The sequence below is a fragment of the Lissotriton helveticus genome, chromosome 6 (assembly GCF_964261635.1).
Source record: "Lissotriton helveticus chromosome 6, aLisHel1.1, whole genome shotgun sequence".
Taxonomy (NCBI): domain Eukaryota; kingdom Metazoa; phylum Chordata; class Amphibia; order Caudata; family Salamandridae; genus Lissotriton; species Lissotriton helveticus.
In genome coordinates this window covers 1,787,536,586-1,787,559,211 of record NC_136067.1, presented here as the reverse complement: position 1 = coordinate 1,787,559,211, position 22,626 = coordinate 1,787,536,586, and the positions used below count along the sequence as shown (strand labels likewise).

The following is a 22,626-nucleotide window of genomic DNA, read 5'->3' as shown; positions in this document are numbered from 1 at the left end:
ATTGAAATCTCCATTGGTTCGGTAACAGGAGTACTAATCAATTGATTAGTTACACCTACTACTTGGATATTTTCTCCCGAGAGGGGTAGGTTTGGAACGTCCACTGTTCTTACAGTAGAACGGGTAGCGCCAGTGTCCAACAGAAAGGTGACATCATTTCCGTCAACTTTTCCTTCAATATATGGTCCAGACTGGTCTACCGGCAAGGAAGCGCCAAGTACGCACTCCTCGTCCTCCCCTCTCAGGCCCCGTCAGTCCTGATCATTACAAAGGAAGGTATCATTCAGCAGATACTGCGAAGTTGCTGTATTTCTGTTCTCCCCGCTTTCCCAAACCTCTATCTCTTCATTTTCTGCCTGTCTTCCCCTGTATACCTGTTTGGGTGCTCGAGGCACCTGAACTGTTTTTACCTGGGGTTGAGTCTTTCTTGGTCTTTCTTTCTGCGTCTGTGGAATTAAATCAGGAGTTTTCTCATTAACATCGACTAATTGGGGACACTCGTTTCGCCAGTGTCCAATTTCGCCGCACTGATGGCAGGGAAATTTTTTCATAGCCTCTTCCCTGCTAAATTTGGGCCGGGGCTTTCCTCCACCCCCTCCCCCAGGACTTTTGTTCTCAGCATTTTTAACCATGTTACTCAATTGTTTTTCCTGTTGTTCTGCGAGCTTCACCTGAGCCCACATAACCTTCTCCTTAAGGGCCTTTTTCTTTTCTGCCATCTCGTCCTCGCAGTACTTAGCGTACCGCAGGACCTCATCCATTTTCTTAGTATGCCAACAGATTTTATTGTCTTTTATCCACTGACAAATTTCAGGTCTTAAACCATTTACAAACCTGTAAATAAAGTGCGTCATATCCTTCAGGTCGATGTTGTCAATACCACTGTATGTTTTAAATACCTGCAATAACCTCTCATAAAAAGAGTGCACTGTCTCGTCCCTTTCCTGTGTTGTTCTATCTATTTTTGTCCAATCAGTTTCCTTAGCGGGCACCTTTTCTTTCAAGTGCTGAATTACCTGCTCATATTTTCGCATGACTTCCTTTGATGGCTCCCCTGTTTCCTTGTTTCTGGGATACTCTTCACTGGGCCAATCTATGTTTATTTTACACTGGGTCCATAAATCTACTGGAACCACAATGTCGAAAAACCCATCCAGGTCTTTCCACAGACATTTCTGTACCTTCACGAACCTCTCCACCTGCCGGTACCAGTCAACTGGTTTCTCTCGTAACTTTGGAAAATCGTTCGTGAAGGACACAATATCCTGCCTAGACCAGGGGACATGCACATATTTCCCCCCTGGAACTTCGCGCATGGGGCATAACTGCTCAGGTTTTTCTACCTCTCTTAAAGCAAACTCGGGAGTCACTTGTCGGGAGCGAACCTCTTCCCTCTTTTTCGCCCACCTGCTTCTCCATCTTTCCACATCTCCCCATTTCTGCAGTACTCCCATTAATTCTTTAATCTGCAACTTCTTCCCTGCCACATTCAGGTGTTCTATATCTTTGTCTGAGAAGTCTGCTCTGTACGGTTTCTGTAAGGGCTTGGATTTTGAGATATCTACCCCCATACTAACTGCTGTTTCGGTCAGTTTTTCATGGAGCACTCTGGTGTTCCTTGTAAAGCTTTTACATATGAACGACAATTCTTCCTCAGAGTAGGTATTCAATCGATCCAACCCCACATTTCCTGCCATTAATTCTTCTATTTCAACCCTCAGCTTGTAGAGGTCTAAAGGCTTTGTTTGCGGAGTCTGCTTTTCTAATTCACGACTCCAACTCTCAATTTCATCCGGAGTTACCAGAGAGACATTCCTAGTACCTGTTGCTGTCTCTAATTTAATTTCCTTTGTATTAAAAGGGTTATACCTCTGCTGTGTTCCCTTTATAGTCTGTTTGTTTGGCAATTCCAAAAACGCAACTTCAGACTCGCATTCACTGGACTGATCATCTATGATGATTGGTTCCTGTCTCGGGGTTGCCATGACTGGGGTCATAACTGGAGTAATCGGATTTCCCTGACCATTTCCGTATAACGGGACCACCGGTCCAATAGTTACTGGAATAGTCAATGCCTCAGGACTGGTATTTATCTGAGAAATTTTCTGAATTATTTCTGTTCTTTGTCTAGCTAGAGCCTCTTGCTCCTTTTCCACTAGTACCCTTCTTAAAGTTGTGTCATGTAATATTTGGGGGTTCAATGGAGGAGTAAAACTCGGGGCAGTAGGATGCGTTTCACTTGGTCCTCCCCCATAATTTGGTTTCGGGAATAAAGTTCCAGTATTAAAGGACCTGCGCTCTTCCCCATATGGAGGTTGAACAAAAGGCAGTCCCGAATTCGAAGGTTTCTCTTCGCTTTCATACAAGGGTCTGGGAAAAAAAAATTTCGTACGTGGATATTTTTCTTCCTGACTTGCGGGCACTTTGGGATATATATCCCTTGTTTCCGCCAGTTCGGGTTTCTCAGGATAGGGTAATACTTGACCACCCCCTCCCAGTCCCAGGGACCTGTCTTCTTCCTTTAGGAAGTGGCGTCGGGGAACATCTCCTACACTGGAAGGTCGGGTTCCCTCATTGTAAGGTGGCGGACTTCTGGTACAGATGTCATCTATTAGTTCATCATCTGAATCCCCCAGGGCCCCCCAATGCTTACATTTTTCAGTACTTTTCTCACCCGTTCCAATGTTATGACATGCCGGCATCATGGGAAACAGACCCTCAACAATCATGCTTTGTCTCCACTGTTTCATCCTTTTATCCCTGGATTCCTGTTTCTGCCTGGGGTACCACTTGGTCAAACCCTTGTCCATTCGGGGTCTTTCTCTTTCAAAAGCCTCAATCTCCCATTCCTCTAATGCCTCATACTGCGTTAGTCTCGGTCTGGGATGCAGTTCATTCATTCGGGTTCTTAAATTAAATAAGATCCTACCATTGAAAGTACCATCTAACGGAAAAGCCAATACTCCGTCATCTTTTGTGTACTTCACCCAATTCTCCAGCCACACACAGGTATTGTACCCTCGGTCAAACATCATGAATGAGGCAGGAGTATTGGGTGCTGGGACAAGAACACCTTCCCTAGATTTAATCGGTTTGTCCGTTTTAAAATAATTTTTCACCTTATTTACAAGGGACATTTTTCTCTTGGTTCCGTACATAATATCGTATCTGTTAGCCTTCCACTGATCCCTTTCAAACCCTAGATGCCTTGGATCAGGTCGCGTCTCTGTAGTCCGCGAGTGCCACATACGACTTCTGCGCTAACTTTGTTTACAAACTACCTCCAATCAGAACGCGCTTCAGAAAATTCGTGCAACCAATGGGTGCGCGACACAAAATAAGCTCCGCCAATGGGTGCGCGGCCCCTTCGTGAGACAGTTCCCACGCTCCGGCGCTCACCCCTCCTTTACAATTTCAGCTCCGCTACCCGCCCGCTGCGTTTACCAATCCCAGCGCGGCACAGAGTGACGTCAGAGGCGCTTCGCGACTGACTCCCTCCCTTCACAAGGTAATGGAAACTTTCTTTCTTTTAAAGTGCTCAGTGCTTGGTTATTTTACAACAAATACACATTCGCCACAGTGCTCAAGTGTCTAGACAGAGAAAGAATTCTATTGCTGCAAGTAAACTACTTCCATTTACTTTTCACTCGCTGCGGGCAGATCTCTTCCGCCTACCCTTCACTCTAGCATCGATGAACCTGTTATTCCCCTAAACTCATCCACTTCTTTCCGGGATATGTTCCGAGTTTAAGGTTTCTCAGCGGACCCCTCTGCTTTCACGCTAGCTCCGAGGAACCTGCTACTCTTCCGATGTGACCCTTACTAGGTTACGCCACTATGGGAATTTTGCCAATGAACCCCGTTACTGTCATTTATTCACACATGTATTCGGAAAACCCTAGTTAGTGCTTCCCGGTTATCCTAACCTGCACCTAACTTTCCTCGAACCTGTGACCTCAGGACAATGGATTCTATTCACCACTTGCCCTTTCAATTCCCCGGGGAGTTCGGACAACACTTAACTAAACGATTGACAATTGCATGGATTAGTACATATAACAATATAAGAACAAGAATAATGGCAATACAGTAATTCATGAATTTCAGCAGCGTATTCACAAGAGATTGATCAGGTCTCTTAGAACAGCCGCTCTTTTAGCAGCATTAATATAATAGCAGCTTCCGACTTAACTAGTCCAACTAATCCTGCCTAACCTTTAGCTAGTCCCTAACCATCCTCTAGCTACCAGAAAACTGATAGAGCGCGCGAGGCCACCCGACCAACAGTTTTCGCCGTTTCCGGCTTCAGGGCCCATATACTTTTCAAACCACCATATACATCGATCAGGTGACTTCACGAGCTCTATCAAGTTGGTGTGTGTGTGTTCCCTGCTACCAAATTTCGGTGCACCCGACTTACCATCCACCGATGCGGGTGCCTAATGACCACAATGAATCAGGGAGCTAGCTGTAAAGGAAAAGCAGCAAAATACAAACCCCACCAATACCATTCAAATACTGTTTAAATGACCACGGACAACTGGAAGTTTTAAAATGTTTATCTAAATTCAATATTTTCTTGCATGAGGTACAGTAAAATAAGACAATCAATAACCAAGATAACGTAAATCACATAGGCAGAAAGAAATAATGACAGAGTAATCATCAAGGTACTAAATAAAATGTAACGAGAGAATACTATATAAGTCAGTATTATCTAGACAGGGATAGACTAAGTGTGTGTGACTATAGAAGAACTTATAATGAATAACACGCTTCACTTAAGGTGAAAGGGCCTTTGAACAACCTAGGCAACGAAGTTCTAGACCATATCAGAAAATGACACACTGCTATGCAAAATATGATTTCTAACAAATGAGAAGACATAGGAATAACTTTGCAAAATTATAAATGACTGTTCAATAGTTGCGGAAAGGCATGGAAATATAACATATGCAATGTTGAACTTTATTTAAGCAAAAGTTAGAAATTCAGAAGGTGCAAGAATTTCAAGAGGTTCAGAGTAATATTTACCTAGAAAAGGTGTGGAAACCAAACCCTGGCCACGGGTCAGTTAAGGACAGGAAACCCTCAAGGAAGGATACCCCTCAAAGGACAGCAGGTGCAGAATGGACACCCAGGATAGGACAGGATACCCTCGGAATAGGAATCAGGACAGGACCCTCAGGACAGGACAGCAAACCCTCAGGACAGGACCCTCTTCAGGACAGGACCGGAACCCACAGTTCGGAAGCAACGCCTGCGCTCCACCCGCTCTGCAGCTATCGATCAAGACCCCGATTGGGTCAGCGAACTCCCAGCTAAGTGCTTTGCCAGCACTTTAAGGTTCAGTAGAACCTTAGTCTATGGTCAAATTCGGACAGAGTGCTCCGCAGCGCTCTGTATCTTCAGTCACCTATTGAGTGCGTTGGGTCAGTGACAGGTCAGCTAAACCAGACAAGTCGGACGGTTCACTAGGTGAACCCAGGGTAGATATACAGTTTGGGGACAGTGTACCACCCCCCAATGTTGCAAAGTGTCAGAATCCCTCAATTTCGATTGGTCCTAAGGTAGGGTTTGGGTAACACACCAATCACAATACACGAATTGAAGCCTTCATTAACATATTTGGGTACCGCCTAGCAGATTTGGGGTTCCCATGAGCTAACAGTAGCGCAATATAACAATGTATCACATAAGGAGCCACATTCGCTGTTCTCGCAGGGCAGAGGTGACTTTCTCAGGAGCATCTCGCCCATCACTGCCAGCTGGCTATGTTCCATCAGCCAAGGTCCCTCGTGCTGCCGAATGTCGCACAGGCGCAGAAGGGACCTCCAATATGGCTCTCCTCTCACTCAGACCCCCATTTCCCGCGGTACATGAAAAGTAAGCGAAAACAAATTAATACATAATAATGTCATTAGGAAAACACATCACAGGGTTTGTACTTTTAACTCATCATCAAGAAATAAACTTAATTGCATTAAATGTTAGCTACATTGACACGGACACAAGAGCAGTGGCACGAGCTGTACCACATGATAAGCACAGCTATGAATTACGCATGCGCATAACTTTCCCTTCACTTCTGCAGACGCGTCAGGACACGTGAGTGTGGCTGACGCATGCGCAGTAACTAAAATACAAGCGACGGCCATTTTTAAAAGGACACGGATTAATTCATTAGAAATACACATAGGCAAGCTTCGGGAATTTTACTTAAGCTAAATATAAACGTTAGTAAAACATACACGGGTTACCTTATTACACATAAATGAGGTTCTTGATTTCGGCAAGCCGCAAAATATGCGAAGCTTTGCTTCATCAATATCACCTAAGTGAGAATGGTGTCAAAACTTATATATTCACCCTTTGATTCACCTATTAATTCCTCTCAATGAGTTAAGCCGTTCCATGCAGCTGCATGTCAATCGAGCCTTAAATGTTCTGTACTGTTCTGTGAGGGATGGAAGCTTGGACTAGTCTGCCATGCTGGATCTGTTCTGTGAGGAATGGAATATTGCCCTTGTTGCCGTCCATGAGAAAGGGAAGATTACTTAGCTACTGTCATCCTGTCAAGCCCGTAACTGGGCCAAAACACGTTGGCTGCATGGAATCGTTGTCTTCAGCCAGAAGATCTTGAATAAAGGATTACAAAAGTTAAGAAAATCACTTCACGATTCATTTATCTATGATCATATAGCACATAGCTATTGCTCATATATTTGTCTAAAGTTGTCTCTCTATTGTGTTTTATGAAATTTGAGGTATTCATGACTTTAATCGGTGGGCAACAATCGATTTTTAATTCCAACAATCAAAACACACGTGGTAGTGCGACAAACGGGTCCCCTAGCAGTCATTACTTGCTTAGTCTCTACTGTCATGCTATGCCTGTTCTGAGAGGAAGCAAAGCTTGCAGCGCTGCTGCATAATTTGTGCTTGTCTTGTGATAGGGAAAGCTTTCACTGCTGCTGCACAATTTGTGCTTGTCTTGTAGTAGGGAAAGCTTACACTGCTGCTGCCTTAGCTATATCTGACCTCTGAAGGAGGGAAGCTCATACTGTTTCTGCTGAAGGTGTACATGCTATTTGAAGAAGAGGCTTTTCTGCTGTTATTGTCCAATCATATGAAAAAACAAAAGATATATTGGATACATTCAAAGCACTTGCATTAGATGCCCTATGAACCAGAGGCTTTCCCAATATTTAATATGAGATATCTGTATTACTAAGAAAGGCACAAGACTCCTTCAAGGCATTACATGAATGCTGAAACATGTTGATGGACAAGATAAGCAGGGTCCATTGCTTGATCGTCCTCTTCTTATTGTTATGGTAGAGGAACACCAGTAAAAAACATTTGAGCTTACCTACACAATTTTAATAAGTGTAGCAATTTAACAAAGAGTGAACATAAATGTCGATATGAGGGAAACTAACCTAACCCAAAATAGGGACCAATAACTCTGAGACTGTACATCCATTGAACAGTAGTACACTCAGGTGCTTTTCAGTGCCTGATGTGGAACTCACTAATGAAGCGAACCATCCTAGGCAAATAAAGGTTTGTCTTTGTCTAGGAGTACCTGAATGTCTGGGAATTCTATAGAAGGGTTGGCAGTGTTTTACAGCTTTATACTGCTTTTATGTTTAGGTTTGTTTATGGAGAGCTTACAATAGTCCTCTAAATCCCCTCACTCCCTTTTTAGTGTGTTGGCTATTTGTCTTGCACCTGTTCTGTATGTGTGAAATAATTGTGTGGTATTGCTTCTGCTACTGCCACCTGTCTCTGATGTATTCCTTGTTTTAGGGAAGGTAGTGTTTCTGCTGTCCATGTTGTAACGGGGTTGTGAAGCACCGAATATAAAACTTTCCACGACACAAAAAGACAAAATGATTTGCATTGCCTTTGCTAATTTTAATGCATGATGTGAATGAAAGTGTGATCCCACAAAATACGTGACCAGACTTTACTTTTGGTTTTACATGTGAAGCAAGCAGTTTGTGAAATAGACTAGAAGTCTTTGTAATACTTTAAAACATAGCTGATACATGGCTCAGTGTTACGTATAACACCTTTGGTCTGTTTTCGCATTTTAGTCAACATCACTTTACATCCTAAGGTTTTGAACCCATAAGGAAAGTATTAAAAGAAAAACAACAACCCCCACAATGCAACATGCTGTTGACTGAAACGCCGGGGATGGCTCATGGTATCACATGTCATAGAGCTTGGCAGACTTGTGAAGGAAAATTAATTCCTGACCTGCTACCCGTTTTTTAGGGAATCGCAGGGTAAATAATATAGTGGAAGAGAGGGGCAGAAATAGCCTTTCAAATGTAAATAGAGGCATCTCATTGCTAATCAGCAAACATTAACACTACTTGGAAAAACAAACTGCAGGGCATATTTACAGTGAAATGTTGGAGCACGGAGCTGGCCAAATTTGGCAGAGCCACGCTCCGACATTTCCAAAACGCAGGTATGCACCATATTTACAACAATACAGCACACTCCTGTGTCTTCCCTAGCAATGGCACTAAAATTAGATGCCTAGCATGAACACAGGCACCCTTGCACCATAGTGCAAGGGTGCCTGCATTGCAAGGAAGGATTGTTTAGTGCAGGAAGGTGTCCCTTCCGGCACATAAACAATCCATAAATGCGATTTGTTACTTCTATGTGTGCTGCAGAAAGCAGCACACATGGAAGTGGCAAATCTTAATTATATAATGATTGTTTAAGTGCATAAACAATCATTAATGGCATTTTGATCTTAGAGCGATATCAGCAACCCTCCCCCACATAGTAAGGCAATTAGTACACAATGCATTAAAATAATCACGCCACACAAAGTTTGATGGCAAACAGTTTTTCTGCAGGTTTATTTCATACATGAAATATGCCAATGTGGTGGGTTAACTTTCAGGCAATTCAAGGGCAGGCAGCGATGAGTAACCTAAGCTGCCCTGTCGCCTGATGGACCAAATTGCACCATGGCCAACCCAATCGGCGTTACCATTTTATCTGGGGATTTTCTCCCTTAAATATCATGGATCACCAGTCCATGATTTTACTCACACCTTTTTAGTGGTGGAATATTGCAAGGAAAGCGCCCAGCTCCTCAGGCTACAACCACCCAAAGGAGAAGTGGGGAGCCGGCGTATCCATCCATGGTCCTGCCGTAAAGACTCCCGGGGTTTGGCATAGAGCACCCCTGCTGTGCTTCTTGAGATGGTACCCCTATGTACCAATCAGCCTCTGGAACACCCTTTAGCTCCACCTGCAACACAAATTAACATTTCAATACGTTCAGCACATTGCAACAAAATCCTGCCGCCGGCACAATGGGTATGGGGTAGGGAGGTTGACAGGGTGTCAAGTGGGGGGGACAAAGAGGACGGCCACTGAGTGGGGCAGGTATAAGTACCTGACGCCAGCCCCTGAGTGCTGGAAATGACACTGTAAGAATGCCAGACATCGCTCCCTAGTGAAAAATGGCCCGCGTCTTTAGATAAATTAACACGCTCGATGGGAGGACTGGGTGGGCCCCCTGGAGGAGGCGGATTGGAGAGATGCCCTTATGGCACCCCAAGCCGTGACCACGATCTCCAGACTACGCCTGGTGCAGACATACTACCTGCATGCGGTGTACCTCACCCCAGAGCGACTCTTACGTGCCCGCTTGCGACCCTCCCCTGACAGCCCAAAATGCGGCTCAACCCCTGCTGATTTTTACCACATGGTGTGGCTTTGCCCGGTGGTAGAGAGGTTCTGGAAGAGGGTGGAGCGGGAACTCACACAAGCCCTGGGATGGGAGGTTCCCCATGATCCACTGCGGATGCTGCTGGGGGTGTTTGACGGCCTGGATGGTTCCAGAATGGATAAGCGCCTATTGGGGACGGCGGTTGCTGTGGCCAAAAGAGACCTAGCGATGCACTGGTCGCGTACCGCAGCACCCACTGTGAAGGGGTGGAGGAGGGGGTTGGTTGGTGCGGCACCCAGGAGGAGGCCCTGTTCGAAGCCCGAGGCTCTTCAGAATTATTCCACAAAATATGGGGGAAATGGTTCAACATGATTCTGCCATGATTCTTGATGTATCGAATGTTTTATGTTCCGCTGTTATTGTAATGCAGGATGAGCTGCTGGATTGGAATGGACTGACCGTGCCTATATGTTTTATTGATTCAGATCCGCTTTATATGTTGATTCCTGAGCTGCAACCAATGAATTTCTTTTGCTGTTTTATATACTCAATAAAGTTGATTATCAAAAAAAAAGAATGCCCGACATGGGGACTCCTGTGGGGGGTCCCAATGAGTGGAGCGTGTGGAAGTGCCAGAATGCGGCACTATGGTGGCCACCCTCCTAAAAGTGCACACTGCATGCGCTGCAGACAGACACATTCTATATGTGCTTCAGAATGCAGCACACATAGAAAAAGAAAAAGCGAGGAGAAATAAAAGTATTTCTCTTTGTTTCAGAATTCAAACACCTGCTCTTGCATGGCGTTAGTGTTTGGAGCTGCCCCAGATTCACCCATTCTTGTAAATCTGGGGGAACGTCAAAAAGGAACAAGTGTTGTGGTAGAACACCCACAGCAACATCCATTGCAAGCCCCTTTCACGTTAAGTGATGAGTGTAAGGGGCCGTGTTTACAAGGCGGCGTTAAGCCACCAAAAGTAGCTTAACGCAGCTTTGCAGATATGCAGAAGGGCAGAGCGCCACCGGGACGTCGCTAAAAGAGATGTTCTGGTGGCGCCATCGCCGTGTACATATATCCCTGCATGTTTAAAAGGAGGTTATTTTCAAACGGAATATGGGCTGGACCTGGCTTAAGAGACAGAAAAGAAAACCAATATTTCTCTTTTTCTAAGCCCGTGCGCAGCTTTGAGGCTAGTGTGATTTTGATGGAGCGCCTCCCTAACTCCAGTGTGATGCATGTGCTGCTCTTGCTCAGGCAGGACTCTGCAGGTGCTGCCCCGCGTGGGCTGCCGATGCGATATATAGAACATATTTATTTGCACAAGTCAGAAATTCAAAAAAACAGCTGCACGGTCTGTGTCCCTTATCACAACTGATGAAGATATGCACCAGAAATCATGCTGCTAAAATGAATAAAACATGAAAGGAGTTACTTTTAAAAATAAAGTATTAAAATCTTCTTGAAATAACACCTTGTTATAGTTAAAGGCACTCTTGTTAGTTAATGCATAATGCAATTCATGTGAGTTTGAGTGCAGAAGGATCGCTACAGTGATAACGACTGAGTGCACTTTTCTATGCCGCATGAATGAAACACCTTTTCACCCAAAATGGCCCAACTGTGCAATGCAGCTGACTTTGCAAATGCAAAGTTACGAGTCGCTATTTGCAAATGTGTTGTGATCTGCAGTAATTATTGTGTGTCAATACACACAAGCCCTTGCCATTCTCCGTGGAAAACTGTCATCAAAGGGACACTGCAGCTCGCCATAGACTACATAAATGCTTTATACTCATTCCTGCAATCGCATAGCACTAGATGGTTACTGGAAGGGGAGAGCAGGGGGCAACCATTTTCAAGGTCAAAGTGGACTTTTTTGCACGTTTTCCACTGAGCATGTACGAGTATCCAGCTTCCGGAATTAAGGATACAGACAACAATGCCAAGCTGAACTTCCTTCCACCCAGTGTTATTTGGACAACAGACCAGTTTTGGTGGCATTCCCCTTTGTAGACTTAGAATTTGTCCACCCAGCTGTATTGTACAACTGGGTGGAGAAATGGCACAGGCTCCCATTGCCTTCGTGAGTGCCTAACCAGGCCGCTCAGACAAATCCTGGAGCTGTTCTCACAGCACGAGAGCAGCATCTGGATTGGGTGGGGAGTTTGGGAGCCTGTGCTGGCCCACAGACTTCCGGAAGAAAGAAGCACCAAGGCATCCAGTAGATGGAGCAAAAGCGGGAGAAGCATGTAAAAGCGTTTTTTTTAAATTATTATTTGTGTCCACACTGTCCCACCACTTTATTTTGGCCGCAGCCGCTGCTCTGAGGAATACAGCCACCACCTCCCCATGTGACATGTATGCAGCAGTATTTGCGTAGTGCAGAGCTAGCTGGGAAGCAATGGAAGGCTGAATAACAGGGGAGAGCCCAGGAATGTGGGTCAGATTGATCAAAATAAGCAATGTAACCGGTAGTTCTACTCTGTGGGGGTAATGCCTATTATTTTAATGAGGTGGCAATGAACCATGTCTGCCTCATTCTAAGAAGTCCCTTAGGACTGCCCCAGCACTTCCCTATGAAACGTTAGCATAACAATGCACAAAAGCCAGAACATATATATGCCCCACCTCGTCCAGTGATGTAGTAGTGCTACTGTTTCACCTTAAAGCGGCTTCCAGGTAAGATACATTTCTTGCACTTTTAAAATGATGATCAATGCACAAGATCATTTCAGCAAAGTCTTATTCTGAGCCTTTCCCTTACTGATCGTGTCTGGTGTTGATAGGGTCTATTCTAGTTCTGTTTGATGGCCTTTTCATTCACTACATTGATTAAAGCTTCTGACTGGTTATGGGACTTATATTGTGACTTTCTTTAAGGGGATATTCTTTTCATAGGCGGGCAAGTTCAAGAAAGTGTAATTTAAAGAATTTTGGGCACTAGTTCAAGGTTAAACGTAACAAGACTGAAATCTTGACCATTGGTGATGATGATACTGCCTGCTAGCCCAATGACCTCTGGCCCACCACCAGGGGAAGCACATATACACCTTTGCAGAGTGTTAAAAAAAATTGGAGTCTGCATTAAGAAAGATGTCTCTTTTGACTTTCAAATCCACAAACTCCATCCTTCTAGTTTCCAGCTCCTCCAGGGTTTGAAACAGATTCCACTGCTTCTTCCACCGTGTGCCAGGTCCCAGTGGACCAGCAGTTGGCTCCTTAGTCCTCTCTCATTTAGACTAAGCTAGGGCTGTCTGTCTGTGGCCCAGCTTGTCAAATTTCAGAGGATTCAAAACTTTAATTTGGCTAGTGGTTAAGGAGCACATGTTGAGTAGAAAGTACATATCCATCTTCCCACTGATGGAGTTACAGCAAGTAAGCTTGTTCTTGTTTTTCCAAAAGAAGAAGGAAGAGAAGAAGAAAGAGAACCTCAGATTCAGAAGGGAGCGGAGCATTGATAATTCATTGGAAGCGTTCAGGGTGATGACATGTGTTATCATAGAGAAATTCCCACAGAAAGCAGCTATTTTATTTCTCTGAGTACATACAGGTTGTTTCAAGGGACGGTGTGGACCACGAGTTCAGGCAAAAGATGAAAGCCTAGTCAAAAATGGAACAGGACTGTAAGGACCTGGCAGGGTTCACACACAAGATGCTGGCAGCTAGGGAAGGGGTAAACTAGAATGAGCATTTTATTTGCCAGGCCGGCCCCAAGGGCAGATGACAGAGACAGTATGGGCATTACAAATTACAAGGACTCCAAAGGAGCAACAACTATTTGGAAATATGGAAAGGGAGAGTGCTCAACAGAGGGGTGGGGGTAGCAAGCAAATTAAGGCATGTATGCAGCAGTTGCATGGAAGGCTACTCAGCGTAGTGAGTGGGTAGCATATACATTCAGGCAAGTACGCAATAGTTGCGTGGGAGGTCACTCAAAGTAATAAGTGTGGTAAACCAAAGGTAGCAGCTCAGAGGAGAGAGGGCCCCCAAAAACAGTAGGCTAAAGCTAGGGCCCAACCAGTTGGATGAGGGAGGTTGGGCTGAGCATGATGGGACTGGAGCCCAAAACATCAAGACAGCTGGAATTTCGGCCCCAGCACAACTGGCTAACACCCCCATCCTTAGGGAGCCACTAAGCATACTATTGAATGCTCACTAGCAGGTACCTGAGGCAAAGGCGATATTGAAAGGCTTTAAGGAGGTTTCCTAATACTGTACGAAGGCCAGGAGGGGGCGAGGACATTCAAGAACCTCAGATTGGCAGAGGAACACCGAGGGATCGTGAGAGACACAGTGGCAAAGGAACTGAGGTTAGGAAGGATAGCCAGCCCAATGCTTGACCTCTTCATTTCACCACTTAGGGGTAGTACAAAAGTAGGGTCCATGCCAATTTAGATAGTTCACCACCTGTTGTTTTCAGAGGAAAACTCGGTGATCGACAGGATCAACAATGATTAATGCTCAGTGATCTATGCCACCATAGGTGATCGATTTGGAGAGGTCTGCTGCATAAACCATGACTCTGATGGAGTTTCCACCAAAGGATGACACAGGTGAACTTGGTTCAAGGCACAAGCAGTGAATGCGAAAGACCGGTTATTGTAGCCCCACAAAACCCCACCCAATACATTGTTGAAATGGAATGATTGCTTATGGGTCTAACAATCCCTAAACCAGGATCTGAGGCACTGTGCTACCAGAAGCAGACCTATTTCGCTATTCACAATATCACGAACACACACAAAGGAAACTAAGAATAGACACTTTCTAAGAATAGACACTTTAAACTAAAAGCATTGATTGCAACAGGCTGAACCAGAACATTTCAAACATATTTAAAATGTCATTTAAAAGCAACACCCTAAAACCTAGGCAATAAACAAGGAGAGCATGAAAAGTTGAACTTGCAATCTAAACTTTCTAAGGGAGCAGAAACACACTGCATACCTTGTTGACAGCAAAAGCTGTGATTATCAGTGAGTAGTGAAGGCAGTGTTCCTTGTGAAAGGAAAGTACAAGCCTCAGCAGTGTCCTTCTCCGGATTCGGCATGTTATCTGTATCAAGTGCAATGTAGCACTGGCAGCAGTCAAGATTGTCTCCTGCAGTATCTTGTGCAATAATTTGGGTAAACAACCTCTCCTGACAGCTGGTCAAGTGGCAGTCCTTATAAAATAAATCTTATCAGAGATTGTATCCACGGTGAACCTAATTACTACTGGCACATTGGGTCCTGCACTCACTAAGGTGATATCTGTGTGCACTCTGGACCGCATCAGTTCGTATTGAAGCCATCCATATAAGTGATTTTTCAGTTAATGCTGTATATTCCACCAATCATCCTGAAGACATTTCGTCCTCCTGGAGAGTATGATCAATATCCCTACCATTCCTCCCGAACTCAATGAATTAAGGGTTAGGATCATTGGTGATTAAAAAGACCAGTAAATTGGCGCTTTTGACCTGAGCCTAAGTGCCTCTAGTCCCCAGAATTCCGTGTCCTGAAGAGAATCTGACATCCAGATTGGAGTTGAAACGTCAGTGGCAACCAATAAAGGATAGTCCTGAGAACACCGGAACACACTCTAGTTCTGAACCTAAAAAAATTAGCTTTATCACATGTTGATTATGGTCACTTCACTGGGTCACATAAAGTCACTTTCCTCTTCTTCTTTCATAAGCGTGTAAACAGTATCAATATATATTGTGTTATGTGAGTCTGTGCTTTTGGCTGAAGTGAATGTTAATGATTCATTCCTGGTGCTACTGTTCTCTAGGTAAAGGACTAAATAAACACTACAATGTGTAAATTAATTTAGACATATTGTTCGGATTAGTCTTCTTGTCAGGCTTGAAAAAGTCGTTGCAAAAAGTCATATTTTTGAAAAAGTAAAAACATTTTTTGTTTGAAATGAGTTCCTTGTGAACAATTGTGCTTAAGCTGATTAGCTATTACCCAGTTCACATGGACGTATGGGTTGCTCTTGTTTTGATATATATATAAGCCACACAGCTAAGGCACATGTCCTACCTTTTACCTGTACAGCACACTGCCCATAGGGCTACCTATGACCTAAATAGGGGTGACCTATATGTAGTAAAAGGGGCGTTTCAGATGGGCAAACACTTTAGGTGCCATATCCCTGTGGAAGTAAACTGCACATGCAGGCCCTGAGCAGCAGACGCCTGAGACAGGTTTGGAAGGCTAATCCGGTGGGTGGCTCAAGCAGTGCTGCAGGTCCACTAGTAGCATTTAAATTACAGACCCTGTGTATATGGGATACCACTGTACAAGGGACTTACAGGTAAATTAAAAATGCCAAACAGGTGTAGACCAATCTTACCAAGTTTACAAGAGCGAGCACATGCACCTTAGCACAGATCAGCAGTGGTAAAGTGCCCAGACTCATAAAACCAACAAAAACAGGTCAGACAAAATACAGGAGGAAGGCAAAAGTTTGGGGATAACACTGCAAAAAGGGCCTGCTCCAACAGACGTCAATTCTAATAGTGTTGTATGAAGCTTTCTGTGTGAGAACCAATAAAACCGTCTGCCAAACAGTCCTATGCAGCAATGAAACTTCAAAATAAATACACATTCCAATTCAAACAGAAACAACGTAGGTCTAAACATGTGTCTGCATGTAGCATATTTTAATTTATCAAAGCAGTCCCTAAATTAAGGCGGTATGGGAGATTTAGTGTTTCCACATAATGGATGATCTCTTTAGGCTTGTTGAAGTATTGTCTCTTACTTTAATTCCTATTCACAACCGCACCAGAGGCATCAGGGCATGGGGTCTGTCTTTTGCTCAACCTGCACTTCGCTTACTTTCTTTTCTATGATTTCATACTGTAATGCGGGTAAAACTAAATACTATTGCCATTGTACGTTACGTCTCTTGCAAGAGTCATCAAGTGAACCTTGTCGTTGTATCAGAGCATGCATATCATGACCATTCAGTGTAGGAAAACAGGTGGCTGTTGCTGCGTTCAAGTCCTCTATATCCTGTATCCTGTAGTCCCTGCACAGTTTCCATGTCATTGACGATGGATGCTATGAAGGACTCTGGGAATATTTCCATGGGATACTTCTTAGTCTCTTCAAATAATCCCAAGCACTTTACATTGTTTCATCAAGATTTATCATCGTGATCCGCTACTTTCTCTTCGAGAGTTTTATGTACCACAAACAAGTCCACACATCTTCTCAGTGTTATGGAAGCACACGTGCTAGTAATAATGAATGACCAACAATATCTGTACCAGTTGATGGGCAATAGGTAGTCAGTGTAGATTTGGGATTTACTGTCCAGTTTTGCTCAGGAGAGTGTGTTTTCAGTCTTGTAGCGATGGGTAGCTATTCCATTATGTTGCTAATATGTATTGTTAATTGTGCTTGTTCTAATTGGAAATGTTTATCTATTATGTTGGCATGAATTATCTCCAAAGCTGGGCTTACCTGTTTATTTCTTTTCCTTGCCTGTTTATACTGTGCAATCATGGCGCCTCCCACCCTGCTTCTGTCTGTCATACTATTTCACATGTTTTTCAATGCAGGCCCTTCAACCTTCTGAATCTCGAAAGTAAAGGGCTACCCAAAGAAGTGGAATGATTTACCTTTACTGCTTATAACTGTAATAAAAAGCTTAGTATGTCTATTGAAACCTGGAGCAACTTAAACTTCGAACTAAATTCCAAATTCGATAAGTGAAGCCAAGAATCATTCATGGCTGTTTTCAGTTTCACGCGACGAACATGAGCGAGGCAAAAACTTTCGGGGGAAAAATCACCTGAGCAATTGTACATTAACGAAGATAACATGTCCTGAAACGCCTCTCTATTGCTCTCTGGGAAAGAATTGTGAAATACGCCATGACTAGACAGACAAGGCTGCGCTCTTGGCTACTGAACTCCAGTGCTACTATGTCTTGAGTTTTATCCTCGTTTAACCCCCCTTTTTGATGTCCTCATGTCTTTTGATTTGTTTTACCATATTTCTATCCAAACCCCTGCTTGTAGAAAGATTTAACATCAAACAAATTTCAGTAATATAAAAAGTAGCATGGCTGTAAAATACAGAAATAAATCCGCTATGTATTTTTTATCATACTTTCTGCTTAGGAAATTATGAGCTTTTGGCTTGCAAAGGGCGTTGATGGATTTAGAGTGGATGCAGCTAAATTCCTTCTAGAAGCCGAACACTTACGAAATGAACCTCAAGTGAATACCTCTCAAAACGCGGTAATTACTTTTTACATCTATAATTTTCATTTTCTTTCTGTAATTCCTCATTGTCATGTTTGAGCTAATCTGAACTCTATCTTTGTTTGCAGGTAGCTGTATTATTTTCCTATAACAATAGATATGAAAGACTCTCAACGCCACATACATAAAAGTTAAAAAACCATCCTAAGGGCCTGATTACGAGTTTCGTGAAATATTCCAACCCATGCATAAACTCTTGTTTACGCATGGGTCGGAATTACGAGTTTAAAGGTATTTAACCCATCCAATAATTATTGAATGCGTTAAATAACTAAACCTTTGTCAAATTTTGTCAATGTCAAAACTGCCGAAATGTACAGGGGAAAACATACGGCATTTACCGTATCATGCAAATTTTGGTGTGATATTTACCAAAATCTGCATGTTATTTCCCATGAACTTGTAATGGGTGATATTTATTGCACCCGATAAATAGCGTAGCCCGTGGATTCGTTATTCATCAGAGGGCGATAAATAACACCTTAGCTCGTAATCAGGCCCTAAGTGAAGCCCACCACATACACAATAAAGTTATTTCTATATATCAGAGTTGCATTTTGCCTTGCTTTAAATCCATTGCCAGTCACAGATGATCTGATCATGCTTTTAACATGTAAATACGCAAATTTGTCCTCACTACCAGTAGAAGTTAAATGAGTTGCTCCCACTTTGGAGCCCTGACTTGTGGGGTTTGTATAATAAAAAAGCCTGATTTTATTTTTTTTAAACAGATTTTATTTGTCAGGTTGCGCATGTATTGCAGGGCTCTGCACACCAGAGACATCTGCATAATCAAACCATACAAACATAAAGGCATTCAACTTTTTCATACATACAAAAAAAAACAAAAAAAAACAACTCCCTCCCACCCCCACCCCTCCCCCTTGATCGCACAAGGTCCGCATAGTCCTGTCCACAACTTATATATATATATAGCAAGAATAATACCCCCCCTGAGCCCCTCCCGCATATCCTCCCCACAGACCGACTATGTACAAGCGATTTACCCCAATGAATGGGCCTCTGCTACAGTTGGCGGGTCCAACCACAGGCCCCGAAAATCTGCCCACCATTTCCAAATCTTGTAGTGCTTTCGTAGGCACCCCCTGGAGACATAAATAGGTTGTTCCAGCCCCATACAGAAATTTAACCCATTCTTCCATGCGGCTACCAATGAGGCCTGCGGCACCTTCCAAGCCTTGGCGATGTCCCTATTCGCCAGTGTGAAACCCAATTGCATGAGGTGTCGTTTGTAGACATTACCCCCTATTCCCTCCATAACATGGAGCAGGGCCAGCTGTGGTGTACGGGGGAGCTCCCACCCCAGGACCTCCGCGAGACAGGCAAAGACTCCCCTCCAAAAGCGGTCCAGGGAAGGGCAATGCCAGACTGTATGGAGGAAGGTGCCCTCTTCCCGACCGCAGCGAAGACACTCAGGGGAAGAGATCAGCCCTGCCCCCCTCAAGCGCACCTGAGTAAAATAGACCCTGTGCAGATACTTGATCTGGACGAGGTGGTCGCATCGCTATGGCTGCCCCCCGCGGAGCTGCTAAGGCCTCGGTCCAGTCCTCCTCCAGCGTGCCCACATCCCCTTCCCAGTACCCCTGAAGCTTCTGTGGTGTGGGGGAGCAATGAGTAACCAGGGATTAAAAAATCCGGGAAATTTTCCGGTCCTGTAGTTCCCCCATAAAGACTTTTGCCTCCAGTGGGCTGAATTTGGGAAGAGACTTCAAACCCTCTGAGCTGGGGACAGGGCAAGTCGAAATTGAATATAACGGTAAAACTGGGAATGTGGCATAAGGAATTCTTTTGGAGGTCTTGAAAAGATTTGAGCATTCGGCCCCTCATAAAATCCCCCAAGACTGAGATGCCAATATCATCCCACCTCCGGAAACCCTGCAGGGCCGCCAACTGGGGTAGGCGCCCATTATTCCAGAGGGGAGTTTCCTGAATCTGGGTATTCCACCATCCCATTTGTCGCAACGCCTCCCTCCAAATCAGGAACACCACCCATGTAGCGAACGGCAGAGTGCCCCGCAAAGGCGCCGAATAAAGAATTGCAAGTAGCGAGTGATGCCCCATAAGGTGCCGCCCGAGCGCATACGCCGGGTCTCTCCTATCGCCATACCACCACTCATTAAGGACCAGAAAATGCGAAGCCTGGTAGTACGAGAGAATGTCAGAGGATGCTAGCCCTCTACAATAGGTGGACAGGAAGCATGTTCGCAGAGCTACACGCACTTTTCTCTCCTCCCACACAAACTACCGAAGCGCCGCATTCACCAGCCAGAACCATCGGGGCAGGATCAGGTATGGGTGGTTCTGTTTTGATAGAGGAGCCAGGGAAGCGCCACCATCTTGAATATCGCCGATCTGCCGTATAATGACAGGGGCATACGGGACCAGGACTTGAGGTGCGGACGAATCCGCACCCCACAATGGGGCCAAGTTACGCTCCCAGGAGACTGCTGGCACGTCCGAAAGAAACACGCCCATATATTTCAGTCCCCCCACTGCCAACTGAACCGAGGAAATCCACATGCCCATCCTCGTCCGATCCCCCAGAGCCAATTATGTGGACTTGCGGCAGTTCATATAGAGTCCCGACTTCTCCCCAAAAATCTGCATGATGCGCGGCCCGTCCTGTCTACAGCTGTAAGGAAAAAGAGAACACCATCCACATATAATGCAATCATGTCGGGCAGGCCCGGAAAAAGCCTGATTTTTAAATAAATATAAGCTGGATTCTGAGGCTTCCAAATCCCACGCATGGGTACAGTTATTCGTGTCTTTTTTTTTTGTGGATCAAGATTTTTTTATTTGGGCCTTTACTTGTGCTTGTTAACTCTCCTTTTGAGTCACCTTTTAAACTTAGTCCATGTGTGAAAATTTACTTTTTGATTGGTCTTTCACCTGTTTGACTTACTTTGTTGTTATCACTATATTATCCTATTTCCTATGATAAGTATTTGTAGCACATGTTTTCCACTATAGTGCTTCTTGATGCTGGCATCCAGAGATGTTGGTAATGGAGGTGTTAGCTGTAAGTCAGCCATAATTTGATGGTGTCCTGGAATGACAGGTATGCAGTAAGTTTGTGGGTCAAGTTTATGAGTCTGTTCAATGATTCCACTACTAAAAATGCGAGTCTGATACTACACATGTGTTAGGGTCTCAAGCAATAGCAAAAGGTCCTTGTAGGGGGCAAATAGGGTTGAGGGAGTAGCATTGTGATATAGCCATCAAGAAGTGAGGTCCCAGTTAATGGAATGAGCAGTCTTCAATGATGGGTGATGTGAAAATGTGCTTTCCATTCACTATCAACACAAAATGAGCTGTAGCATCTTATACTGACAGATGAGAAGTTATAGAAACACAATGTAGGCTCCTTTCCTCTGGTCCAGTGAAACTGATTAAATAATTCACAACAGTTGGTTGGCATTAAAATGTCATGAAGGAGAAGATCAATTTTAGAAAGGAGAGATGGAAAAAGTTGTTGACCAGAGATGACTTATTGTACCGGTGATGTGTCAGCATGATTATATAAGCTAAAGTTTCTTAAAGACAGGGCTCATTTCAGTTGTTAAATAGACCCAGTGGTTTCTGGTCGGCTGGGATGAATTGAAGCCAGACAGAATCCACTGCCCCAGATAGGATGAGTAGGATACCATCATAAAATAACCTGAGCTCACCTTTGGTAACTTGGCGCAGAGCAGTCACATTTATACTAAGGGTCAAAGTGTAAAGTATTGACACAGCACTGCCCTCGCAACTCACTCAGTATACTTCAAAAAGACTCCACACGGTATGTATAAAACACTGGCCTTTGTATTACACACACACTGGATCAAAACAACATAGACATCTTATATATGCTTTAGAGTTCTATGCGATTGTCGAACTGTCCCATTAGCAGCAGTACTAGTCATAGGTATTCACTTGCCCTGCTATCCCCGCACTCTCAAAAGCGTTACAAACCCATGTGCATATTTTCCAGAGATAGTCACGATCCAAGCTATCTCTCTCACATCAAAATGGCAGAACATATTTGCAGGCTTGTTCAAAGGTATTCAATTTTCCCGCTTTCACATTAGCATGAGACACAACATATCCCAATATCGCATACGCCTCACAGCTTGTAATGGTCAAAAAGTCACAGTTCCACCCTCCACCTCGTGCTCCAGCCACACAGTCACTCAAACTATACCAGCCAATGATGCACTTGTACCAGCTGGCGACACTTTGATTAGATTGCCGGGACCAACTAAGTAGAAGGAAACGGTTACTTGGTTTTGTCTGTCTGGATTAGGCCGTCGAGGCACCGCATGATAGCTTCACAAGTGCAGGATAACTATCCCCGCGTAGGCAAAAGGCTTTGACGCAAGAAGCTGGTGTGCTTCCAATCTGGAGAAATGTTTCCTCCCCAGGTGGAGGTGCTAGCTGCAGTTGCTCCAGGCAGCCAGTCGTGAGTGCACACAAGGCACACAGAGACCACTCGGGTCCAGTCATGATGTTACGAACAACAGAGTACCTCATGGCGTGGGTCCAGGGGGAGGGAGCCGGTGACCTCGCACTGAGGCCCGATGTCAGTCCCTGCCATCCTCCCAATCTGGAGATTGGAGACAGTCCAGGCCTCCGGCTCAGGTCCAGC

At 44.4% G+C, this 22,626-nt stretch overlaps 1 protein-coding gene across 1 annotated transcript in view; it reads left to right on the top strand.

The window, feature by feature from the left end:
• The window catches only part of SLC3A1 (solute carrier family 3 member 1), a 150,648-nt gene that overhangs the window by 76,877 nt on the left and 51,145 nt on the right, over nt 1-22,626 (top strand). Inside the window, exon 5 of the mRNA XM_078649678.1 lies at nt 17,832-17,951. Within this exon, the coding sequence (XP_078505804.1) occupies nt 17,832-17,951 (120 nt within the window). The remainder of the gene's footprint in view (nt 1-17,831; nt 17,952-22,626) is intronic.